General features: G+C 44.6%; 1 protein-coding gene across 3 annotated transcripts; it reads right to left on the reverse strand.

Annotated features, from left to right (window-relative positions):
- Nucleotides 1–1,848: 1,848 nt before the first annotated feature.
- IDI1 (isopentenyl-diphosphate delta isomerase 1) lies at nucleotides 1,849–9,257 on the reverse strand. Of its 3 annotated transcripts, none has more exons than XM_063100805.1 (5): nucleotides 9,117–9,257; nucleotides 7,251–7,424; nucleotides 6,563–6,655; nucleotides 5,991–6,121; nucleotides 1,849–5,117 (listed from the first exon to the last, which is right to left on the reverse strand). In XM_063100805.1, exons 1-5 carry the CDS (start codon nucleotides 9,199–9,201, stop codon nucleotides 4,800–4,802), a joined length of 801 nt encoding a protein of 266 aa, XP_062956875.1. In that variant the 5' UTR covers nucleotides 9,202–9,257; the 3' UTR covers nucleotides 1,849–4,799. The 3 variants fall into 3 exon arrangements, with proteins under 3 accessions (XP_062956875.1, XP_062956876.1, XP_062956878.1); XM_063100806.1 differs by having other exon boundaries at nucleotides 9,053–9,200; XM_063100808.1 differs by having other exon boundaries at nucleotides 9,036–9,200.
- Nucleotides 9,258–12,232: the final 2,975 nt, after the last annotated feature.

Here is a 12,232-nt window from a genome sequence, read left to right on the forward strand (position 1 = left end):
GCAGACCAGCCAGGGACCTCAGGCCCCAGGGAGTGGCATGGGGCTAGCTCCCTGGGAATTTTCTTCACCTCCCATAGCCCAGGCTTGGAGCTGGGGAAGCCACTTCCTGGAGAAGCCTAAGACTGCAGATAAGAACAGCCCTGTAAAGGCCTGCCCTGCAGCCCAGCACGAGAGGAAAACATGGTCCCCAGCCTCACCTACACAGGCGTCAGGCTCTCAAACCTGTGAGGCTATGGTGAGGCACCCCTGAGGACTAGTAGAGACCACGTGGGAAGTCGGGACAGCGGTGGTGCCAGGACCTCCACAGTGTCAAGCAGTAGCAAGGCTGCACACCCGTGGCCAGCAGGGGCCATGTGAGGGCCAGTGACGAGGCACTCCCACTGCGTCCACGCAGGAGGTATCTCAGCTGTGGCTCAGGGGCCAAGCCCCACCCTGCAGGAAAGAGAAGCGCCCCACCCCCACCCCCATTCTGTCTTTATAAATTAGGAAGCTGAAGTGATTCTTCTGGAGTGAAGTTGATCCAACTTTGTTTCTGTGGGCTGAGTGATATTCCAGGCCTGACATCAGTGACTACATTTTGGACTGCTGACTAGACACTGAGTTGTTGATGAACTGAGAGACCCACAAAGGAACTGTAAGAACCAAGTTCCTTCACAAACACCTGCACCCCCAACAATACACAATACCAGGAGACTGATCTAACTGTAGCATACTCTGCAGAGCCTTTCTTGCACACTGATGCAAACCCCTTGCTTTACTAATAATTAAACACTTTGTTTAACCAATGAAATAATCTGACAATTTATGTAACCCAAATAAATTTCCTACAAATTTAAGTCTTCTTGCCCCTCTCGGGTGGAAAGTTCTCTTGACTGTTACCCAGGTTACAGTCTTCCTGTTCCTGAGTAAATGCATTATTTGTCCCTGCTGAATTTTCTTCCTTTTTAAAGGTAAGCGGTTAATTAGCAGTATCCAATGAAGATATTTTATTCATCTCTATTGGCATATCACACTATGGACCAACAGTGCTCTCTTTACTACTGAAATTAGAGTGATTAGCATACTTAAATCTCATCACATCAGATGAGAAAGCCAATTCCAGAAACCCCAGAACCAATTTGGAAAACATATCTTAAAATTCTGTTCCTCTAGAACTACTCGTTACCAAAATCTGTATTTCGCTGGACTCACACAATATGTACTTTTTCTCTATGGCTTCTTTCACTCAGGTCTGCAAGATTTATTGATATTGTGTGTAGCAAGTCTGTTCTTTTTACTGCTTGATAGCACTCTGTGCATAAAAACCAAGATTGACTTACTCCTAGTTGTTCTTCAGGGGCTTTCCAGGACTAGCAGGCTGGACATCCATGCCGGAGAACAAGCCCTGACCCCACACTGTGCCGAATGATTGTAGGAAAGTATGAGAATCCAGGCAACATTGAGCTTCTCAAAGTAACAGTGACTATGCCAATAATTTCCTGGCTCAAAGTAATGCTAGTTGAGTCTGCAAACTGAGGACCAGTCTGCATGCCGAAATCCTGAAAAAGTCCTTGCAGACTGGTCCAGCCGAACCAGTTCAGTACTAAGTTGTCAAAATGGAAATCAAACAGGCCAGCCAGAAGACCCATCCAGTTTTGTGTCTGGTCAGGTACAATTACTTGCCTTTCGTAGGTGGTACCTAACATTTTTGATAGTAGCACACATCGACACTCACCAGTTCGTCTGAGTGCAGCAATTACTTTATATCCTGTGAACACTGGATAATGCCAGTCCTTTAAATCCTGGTTTTAATTTGCATTTACTCAGTGATTAATGAGGTTAAGATCTTTTAAAAATGTTTAATACCTGTTGAATTTCTTAAAATACTTTATTCTTTAGACTAGTTCAGATTCACAGCAAAATTCAGTAGTAGATGCAGAGATTTCCCACATACCCCATGACGCAACACAGGCAAGCCTCCCCGATTATCAACATCCTCATCAGAGAGATGCATTTGTTACAACTGACACATCATTATCACTCAAGACCATGGTTTACATCAGGGTTCACTCTTGGTGCTGGACATTCTGAGGGTTTGGACAAACACACAAGGACTTGTATCTACCACTGCAGTGTCATACAGAGCAGTCTCACTGCCCTAAAATCCTCTGTGCTCCACCTGTTCAATGCTCCCTCCCTCTAAACCCCAGCAACCACTGATCTTTTTACTCTTTCCAGTTCTCCCTTTACTAGACATCACATGGTTGGATCATACATCCAGCCTTTTAGACTGGATTCTTTCACTTAGCATGTATTTAACTTTCTTCCATGTCTTTTTGTGGCTTGATAAGCTCCTTGCTTTCTAGTGCTAAATATTCCATTGTCTGGTTCTACCAGTTTACCCACCCATTCATGTATATGAAGAAGGAATAGGAGAGAATTCTCTTTTGGAGATTAAAATTTGGGAGTCTAAACCATGTAGATAAGTATACAGTATATGTGAAAACTGTGAAGTAGAAAGTTATCTGTCAGGGTGTCTAAATGCACGCAAACATACAAGTTCAGTCTAACATGCGTAAGAGTGAGAAGAATGTACAGGACAGAAAAATCACCCGGTGAGGAAGGTGAGTGAGGAAGAGTGTATCTGAAGTAATAAATCACCCTAGAGAGGACTCCCAACCCGGCAAGGGTCCAGCAGATGTGTGACTAACCCAACTGAGGGAATGAAACCATTCGGCAAACACCCCAAGGAGCAGGTGGAAGGATGACTCCCCCCATGAGAACCACTGCAGCAGCAGGACCCAGGAGCCTGTAATGGGCCTCTGGGCTTCAGGGAGCCACTGGGACTTGACCTGTCATCTGTGCCTGACTCCATCTGCTGGGGCCAAGTAAGAAAAAAAACAGTTTGCTTTCCTTCCTTCCCTTCTCCCACAAATCTTCCTTTCTGCTCTCGTTCTCTGGATGATGTTGGTACAGGGACAGAATAAACAATCTTACAGAAGGCCACTGCTACTTTGTCCTTAAAGGAGTTGGCAATAGTTTGGTCTGAATCAAAATTATTTATTTTGGAGACTAAGAATTTTAAACAGTTTAAGAAAAACTAAGTTTCAATTAACTTTAAAGTTCAAAACCAACACATCTAAGTTCTTGCCTTTGAGGTCTGAAGCAGCTGTATTCCAGGAGAGGAATATTACTCTTTACAAAAGGCACAGGAGTGCTAAGGAGTTTATCAGGTCAAAAAGCATTCACACTTATATATATGTTCTGGAACAGCACTCTAGTAATGTAACAATAGTGATTATCTAACACTTGCTAAGTGCTTAAAAAGTGCCAGTAACAATCTAAGGCTCCAGTGTCCAATTTGGCAGCTGTTAGTCACATATAGCTATGGAGTAACTAATGTGTGGCATTCAGCCTAAAATGTCCTAGAAAATAAAACTGAAGAACTAGAAAAATATTATAAATGCATTTGAAATAAAAACAAAAAAGTGCATTTGAAACTATTTGGTATTTATCGCCACTATAGGCAAATTAACCTATTACTGTATTAAAATTTTAGCAAACTAGACAACAGTACTAAAATGTAATTTTGTTTTTACTTTTCAATAAAATACTTGCTAAATAGTCTTACCTAAAATTATAAATTAATTGCTCAGGGTTCACAAGAAATGAATTATTCTACTGACTTTATAAAACATTTAGCTTTGTAAGAAACAGATTTTTCTCTTCATTATTACATAGTACTTAAGAATAATAGTCTTAAGATTTCAGAGTTGAGAAATCTATGGCAAGTTTTATCAAAGTGCATGAATCGAGGTACAATTTTAAATATTAATATACACATATTTCATAATCTAAACCTATGTAACATGAACATTAGCCTTTCTCACTGTTATTTTTCCCCTATAACATGGCCTTGGTACAACAGTGGTTCTCAACCTGGGGTGACTGCTCCCAGAGGACACTTGGGAATAACCGGTGTAATTTTACTTGTCATAGGAGAAGGTGTGCTAATGGCATTCAGTGTGTGGAGCCCAGAGATGCTGCTAACCACCTGACAATGCATAGGCTGGACACTCCCCACAACAAAGAAGTATCCAGCCCAAATGTTAACAGTGCCAACGTTAAGAAAACCCTGTTGTAGACCAGTACTCAATTCCCACTTTATGAACAGCCTTTCTGCCCACCATAATTCTGAAAACACAGCCTTTACTAATTGGAAAATACTATTTCAAAGAAGGGTTAACCTAACCAATATCATTATCAAAAGCAATGCCTGACTTTAAGTATCAAAATGATACTTTCAGAATGATTAAACTAGAAAATCAACTTAGAATGATAAAAATTAGGATATATAGTTTAATCTGTTAATACAGAAAGTTGATTAAAACTGTTTTGAAGTAGCGGAGCAAAAAGTTTCCTTTGCGCACTGTTCTGGACTGTGATAAAAATTTAATGATACATAGAGCACTCAGCAAATAGCAGAGTGCTCTATGAGTGTTGTGAAAAGGTTTATAACAACATATCAAAAACGAAGAGCTTCGCTTGTTCAAATTTGTCATAACCACATTTGGATGGATTAAATTAAGTTTCATTTGTTCTCCCATTTTACAATAATCTCTCACAAATGTCTTTTACAAAAGGCAGTGCATGTATATGGGGTGTGTGATACAAAATTCTAAGTTAGTTGTTTCTTCACACAAGTTATAAAGTATCAATGTATCACATGAAAGTTCTAATAGGGAACCAAATTTAAAACAAAAAAATTATTCTAACTTTACTAAGTTGAGAAATTTTTCAGTAATCATTCAGCTCCACATTCACATTCTATATATTTTCTCATGGTCAACATACTGATTCAAATGATTTAAGTTATCCCACCATTTAAAGAGAAAAGACTCTGCGATAATTTTAAACCATGGAGTTAGCTTAATTTCACCACTGGCTCCTTTTTTCAGAAGTTCTTCTAGTTCTTCCTTTGACACATAACAATAGCTTTTGATCTCATTGGGATCTGGATTCAAAGTTACATTCTTCCTCACAAACAAAATATAATCGATTTCATGTTCACCCCAGACACCATCAGACTGAGCCTTGTAGTGAATTCGTGTTAGATAGTTCATTTCTTCTGGAGGAACCTAAGACATTGGAAAAAAAAAAGTAATAATAATAAAAACATAACCAAGACAGTAATCTAAAATTCTTCTTATTTTTTTTTAAATCTCAAAACACAAACTAAGGGAGCTCTAAAATTAACTCACCACATTACAGGAATACCTTGAACAATAGCAGTGGAGTTTTAGAATTAGAACTTTTAAAGTATTAAGGGCCAGCCCATGGCTCACTTGGGAGAGTGTGGTGTTGATAACACCAAGACCAAGGGTTTGGATCCCTATATAGGGAGGCCGTTAGCTCACTTGGGAGAACGTGGTGCTGACAACACCAAGTCAGGGGTTGGGATCCCCTTACAGGTCATCTTAAAAAAAAAAAAAAAAAAAAAAGTATTAATGTCCTACCCATGATATACGAAAAAATTATTACATTGTTAGTTTTAAGTGTCTACATTTCTTTCCATAGGACCTAACATGTATTATTTCAAAATATTTCTTAAAAAGGTACTCACTCAAACTAGAAATGTAATATATTCTCCTTCACATTTTATGATTACTTTTTTGGAGAAAAAAATGTACCATTTAAGTAGATCAGAGATAATCAGATTTATAGTTCATGTTCTTAAAGATTTCCACAAGAAAATATTCATCTCTGATTTGATCAATTATAAAAGCAGTCAACATATCAACCCATCTCAGTACTGAGCTAAATTCTGACAAGTGATATTAAGAAACCAAAATTTAAATAATCATCTGTATTCAAGGTGCTTTCTGGGGCTAATTCACAACACAGGAGGTTATTAAGCAGAGATCAACATCTAAATTTAAAAATTTTGTTCAAAAACGTTTTAACGTATGTTTAGATTTTGGCTGGTATGGCTGTGCAATAGAACTGGTTACCTCTTCCAGGGGAATCCCTAACTCAGCTTTCAAGCGCCTCTGCGCTGCTCGCCTGACTCCAATGGCTTCATTCTCTTCACGCTCGCCTGGATTGTTTAATGGATGGCTACAACAAGTGTTGGTGAAACAACCTGGAGAAGTTAGCATAGATACAGATTAACTCCCCTTCAAAGTGATCTATAAGATCAAGAAAAACTTTTATAAGTAACAAAAATAAAATGATTTGTTAGGATTTTTAAATCAGTTATAAAGGGCTACCAGTTATTATTCTGTGAAACAGACATCATTTGTAGACAAGTTCTTTTATCTCCTTAGCCCAAAAGATCAGAATGTGTAGATACAGATTTAAAAAAAAACAACATATACACATACACACACACCCATTCTGTAACTTCTTATCCTTTATTGCTGTCTTATTGTGTTATAATCGTCATAAACTTATTCTATATAGAATATGAAATTATGTCATTCACAGGATTCTCCTTTTTGATCTTGGCTCCATGAAGTTCAGAGTGATAAAAAGTCAAATATATTTCTAAACGAAATCTACCTTGTCCCTTAAGTATACTAACCTGGAAAAGTAATTTTAGCATCTGATCTCTGCTGTAGCAGGAGCTTATTTTCAGTGTTGAATAAGAAGACACTAAAAGCTCGATGCAATAATCCTGAAAGCAAAAGAAATGTGATGAATTTCTACAGTGGACAAGTCATAAAAAGCAGCTATTTGCCCGACTTCCTCCTTGCAGTCCAGAAGGATATTAGCAGTCTGCTGCTATTTTTGCTTTGAGTGAGAAGAGCTCTGGCATACCAGTAGGGCAGTCCGCCACCAAGTGAAGGAAATGGTCAGCTTGTTGGCTGCTTTGTACTGGCCCAATTCCCTTTGAGGGACAGTTAGCCACGGCCCAGTCTGTCCTGACTCCTGGGAAAGTTGTGAAGGCACATGCTTATCTCTACGATACCTGCCTCTCCATGCATTAGAAAGAAGGATTACAGGCTCAACAACTGTTGTTATGTTAGGGTTAGACTATTCTTTCCTCTTTTATGAAACCACAATAACTCTGAAGAAGTTGAGTAAAAGACTTGAAGTGGAGAGAAAGAGTTGTGAAACAGGGAAGGTGGCAAGGTACAGCATCTGACCCACTGGAACTAAAGACAGTGTGATATGACAGAGAGTGCATCTCCTTTACCAGAGAATGTTCCTCAGCTAACCTGAAATGCCCAGGCAAATTGTTCATAACAAAGTATATTTTAAAACAGTACCTTTCTCAATGTTTTCATTCAGGTGACAATTTTTCTTGGTCTCGGCTCCAATTTTATTGTCATTTTCATCAATGAGAATACACATCTCTGCTAGGAGTTGAACCTGTTTCTCATCAAGATGGTCGGTATTTATTTCAGGCATACTTACAAAATGTCTGGTCTGTCTTGGTAATACTGAGGAGGAAAGAGGAAGAAAGGCTACCACATCACGTTTTCCTGAACGTCACAGGTACAGTGGACAAGCAGCAGCCACATCAAAGGTGACGGACTATGCTGCTGCTGCCACCTGCCCGAGAATACTGCTGGCTTGCTGCCAGCCATTCACCACTCCTGCGGACAGTCACAGGGTCTTTCACCACCGCCTCTCCCTGAACTGTCACACTCAGTGTTCTAAACTCTTGACCCGCAGCCCTCTGCAGCACTTGACAGTCGCTCTTTGCTCTATGAGCTTTTCCTCCTCAGGACTCCGTGATCTGGCCCCAACCTAACTTTCACCCTGGTCTTCTGTGACAGCTTCAATGTTCTTTATCACGTGTTTCCACAGCCATCTCAAATACTTTGCTATTCCCTGCCTCTGCATAGCTGCCCAAGAATGCCACATGCTGATCTTTGCTGAGATCCATTTTTCAAGGTCCAGTTCATGTGCCAACCATTCAATGACACTTTCATCAATGTCCCAAGAACATTTAATCCAGTTTTCCTCAACCTGGGCTCCTAATCAGAAGAACAAGCTGTGGGACTGCTTTGTCAACTCTCTCCATGGCCAGCAGTACACAGCTAATACTATTCTAGATAAACGGAAAACTTAAGTCACTATACTCACTGGATGTCTGAAGGCAGTGCTCAGCAATTTTTTCCTATAAAGGGCCAGACAGCATCAACTCTACCTTGTGTAGCACTAAAGCAGCCATAGGCAATGCCAGACTCAGGCAATGCCAGACTCGGGCAATGTGCAAACTGAGTGCTGCCACGGTCCAATTTTTATTTACGGACACTGAAATCTGAATTTAATTCCCACATATCACAAAATATTTTCTTTTTTCCCCTCCAGCAATTTAAAAGTTAAAACAAAAAACAAAAACAAAAACAAAAAACATTTTGAGCTCACAGGACATAAAACACGCAGCCAACCAGATCTGGCCCATCCCTGCCTTAGTGGACGGAAGCTTAACTTTCTGAACCCTAATTAATCTCTGCCTTGCAGTTTAAAGCAGGCATTAAAGCACTCTGTAGATCTTGAGTCTCACTTTCTGTCCATCTAGAACCAGCAGACTCCAGCTCTCCAACCTGGGTACTCTGCGGAGCGCCTCGCACACAGCAGGTCCTGGTTCCCAGCACTGTGCCCTGCCTGTCCGTGCAGAGCTCAAGCCCAGGCGGAGCGTGCGCAGTGTCAGCTACAGGGGACACGCGACAAGAATTCTAACGAAAGCGGGCTGGGGCCGTGTGTACGGGGGGACTCGGGGCGGCAAGAGTCACAGACGAGGGTGACAGCCGAAACAACGCTATTCAGTACCCCAAACCGGAGAGAACTTAACGACCAATGCAGAGGACAGGAGGACAAGCACTGCGCAAGGAGAACCCGTCCGCCCGCCAGATCCCGCACCTCCGTGTCCCTCCGTTCCCCTCCCTCATCCATCCGTCCGCACCTCCGTCCCCGACCTTCCCCAGTGCCCCCGTCCGTCCCTCCATCCCTCGCACCCCCGTCCACGTCTCCCCATACCCCGTCCTTCCCCAGTCCCCCCATCCTTCCGTCTCTCGTCCCCGTCTTCCTGTCCGTCCGCGCACCTCGGTTCCGTGCGTACCTCCGTCTCTCCGTCCGTCCCCGTCCCTTGTCGCCTTATCCTCCGCACCTGATCCCGAGCGTACCTCTCCGGCCCCACCGGGCCCCGCCCCCGCGTCCAATCGCCTGCGCTAGCGCGCACCCGCGCCACATCGCCCGGCCAATCGCCATCGGCGCGCGTCGACGTCACGCGGTGGCGCCACCGCCTCAGACCACGGTGCCGCGGCCGGCCCGGGCCCGCGGGGAGCCTGCCGAGGAGCCTCACGCGGCCGAAAGGCGGGGCAGCGGGGGCGCAGGCGACGCCCGCCCGCCCGCCACGCGCGCTCGGCCCTGGCGGCGAACCCGTTGGCTCGCAGCGGCGGCCGGGGCGCTCCCGAGGCGCGGCGAGGGGCCAGGTGACGTCAGGCGCGCGGAGGTGCTCCCAGAGCTGCGAGAGTCGTGCTGACGTCGGACGCACGCCCGGGGCTGAGAGGGGCGTGCTTGCTGTCAGACGCGCCTCTAGTGCGCCTGCGCCCTGCACGTGGACGCGCTGTGTGACGCGACGAGGCGGGGCCCCGCGGCCGAGTGGACGGAAACCAGAAGTCTGGGACTGTCTAGCAGGTGCCGGGCGTCCTGGCCTGGCGACGGCTCCGGGGCGCGGTGCCCGCGCCGGAGAGGGCGTAGGCGGCGCCTCGTCGCTCACAGACGTGGAGCGGAGCGGGGTCGAGTGCGGGCGCCTCCTCGGAGTCTTGAGATAACCGCGGCGCGCGGTCCTGCCTGCAGCGAGCGATAGCTAGCGCCTGCCCTCATGCCTTTCAGTATTAGAGACAGATTTCTTAAATGTAAAGTCGCCAGCTGGCCTGGTGTGGCTCTCGGCTGCTCATGAAGACTCAGACTGCATGGGCACTCTCTGGGACTGGGAACAGCTGAGACAGCCTCGCCAGCCTACCCATCGCGTGCTGCACCTGGGACTTCGCAGTCTACGAAACCGCGCACCTGCGCACCTGGGGACACAAGTGCACACGGCGACCAAACCACCGCCCACTGAGGCCAGACCAGAAGGGACCAAGTTAAGGGAAAAGTGACCCACTGCGCCTCACCCAGATCTTCAGAAACTCAGGGCTCGTGACAGGAAGCCCTGATGCTCCCCCATGCCGAATATCCCTCCCCTTAGGATAGAGAGAGACACCTCCCCAGAAGGACTCGTAAACTCCCTCAGGAATCTAGGGCTCCTCAGTCGCAGACGCCCTCACATCCTATTCGTGTGCTTTCCCTCTATAATAAAGTCCTACAGTTTGGATGTTTCTTCTCTGTCCCTCCTCCCTTTTCACTGAGCGGTGCTTACCACTTGCAGGCTTCCCTTGGTCCCTTGAAAGGTTCTCCTTCAGGGTTTGACGGAAAACCTGAAACTGCTGTCCAGTAACAAAGGTACCAATAGTTTTGTCCCAACCTTCTCCTGCCACCTCCGACTCCCCACTTGCTTTTGCACCATCAGTGCAAATAACATGGTGAAAAAGGCAGATAACAATTTATTATTATTGTGAAAACAGTTTTGACATCACAGACCCTTAAAAGTCTCAGAAACCCCCTGGGATCTGTAAACAGCACTTTGAGAACCACAGCCCTAAGTCTACTACCTTAGAAAATTCTAGGAAATATAATACATGAGCACACTTTCCAGTAACCTTCCAACAGATGTCATGTATCCTATAGTCTGAAAAATCTTACTGTATACTCTTGAGCGAATGAGTGAAAAAGGCAACTAGGATCTTAGTATCATGAAATTAATTGTGACCTCATGGAGCCCCTGAGAGGTTTTCAGGAACCCTCAGAGGTCCCTGGACCACTTTTTGAGAACCACTGGTATAATGGAAATTCCATTGGCCTCAGAAGACTACGCCAGCGCCTCGTGGCCTGCCTGGGGACCGACAATAAGCAATACACACTTAAAGTTCAGTACAGAGTGCTGGCTGGTTCCAGGAAAGTGAGCAGCAGCCCCAACTTCTGCTAGGATTCGCCTTTTGTAGTTTTGCTATCTATACATATTCATGATGTATAATGAATATTCAATTAAGGGGGTGGTTCCCAGTTATGTAACATTAGTCTTGCACATGCTCAGTTGGTTCCTGGAGCATGTTCATTGGTCAGGCCCTATCACATGCAGCAGACATGAATTCAAGAAAGTTCTGCGCTCTCTTAACACCCCTAGTGTAAGGTCATCTAACAGGGTTACATCACCCTTCTCTACTGAGCATGCCCAGCCACTGAATTTGCATAAACCTGCTCCTTGTGGTCTCTATTTCCCTGTGCTGGTACTGAAAATAGGTCTAACTGGCAACAGTAGCATTCCTTTAGGGGAGGGCTTAAAAGAGGGGTCTGAGACCTTGGGAAGTGGCTTGAAACCCAGAGGTGTGTCCTGAAACCCCAACCTGGGGAAACCGAGCACCTCCTGTCTCAGGCTGAAAGCAGAGCTCTGCACCCATCAGCAGGTAAGCTGTACCTGAAGCAACAAAAGTGGATGCAAGAGGTGTGGACTGAGACTGGGAATGGGCAGGCCGTGGATTACTGGGGAGAGTTGGTGGATGAAGTGGGCAAAAGTGAGTCCCTGGAGAGAATTTCACAGGCTTCTGTGCTGGGGTGGAGAACAACTCCTTGGTACCTGTCCTGTCAGGATCGAGTGGTATGACTTCAGAGGCCTTCCCTGCTCTGGTCCTTCTAGAGCCCCTCTGTTTTTCTCCGAACAGACCCTCTGCTCAAATGGGTGGGCCAGCCTTCTTGCTGCCACTTTTTGCCCATTTCTTCTCTGTCTTCATTTTTCCTCTTATTTCTGCCTGGAATGTGCCCCCTCTTCTCCAGCCATTTCTCTATCAATATATCTGGTTCAAAGTTCAGTTTAAGTTTCATTCCCTGGGTATATTCTCCAACTCCTCCCAAGAAAACAGTGCTCTATTTCTCTTCCCTAAACTATGAATATGCTTAGAGTTAATATCACATTTAATGGACCTTGTTTTACTTCATATTATTAGTTTAGTGTTAAGTAACTAGTAATTTCTTTGAGGTCTGAAACCGTATCTTAATGTTGTCTGTCTTGTCACACATGTGTATGCATAGTAATGGGAGAATAAATGCCCACCGAGTAAACAATGTTTTATGGTGGTAGATGTTACTGGTGCCAGGACTCTTTCAATGTGTGTGGCAGCTCAGGATATCAAGAGTAACAGCA

Source organism: Cynocephalus volans, chromosome 6 (assembly GCF_027409185.1).
Source record: "Cynocephalus volans isolate mCynVol1 chromosome 6, mCynVol1.pri, whole genome shotgun sequence".
Taxonomy (NCBI): Eukaryota; Metazoa; Chordata; class Mammalia; order Dermoptera; family Cynocephalidae; genus Cynocephalus; species Cynocephalus volans.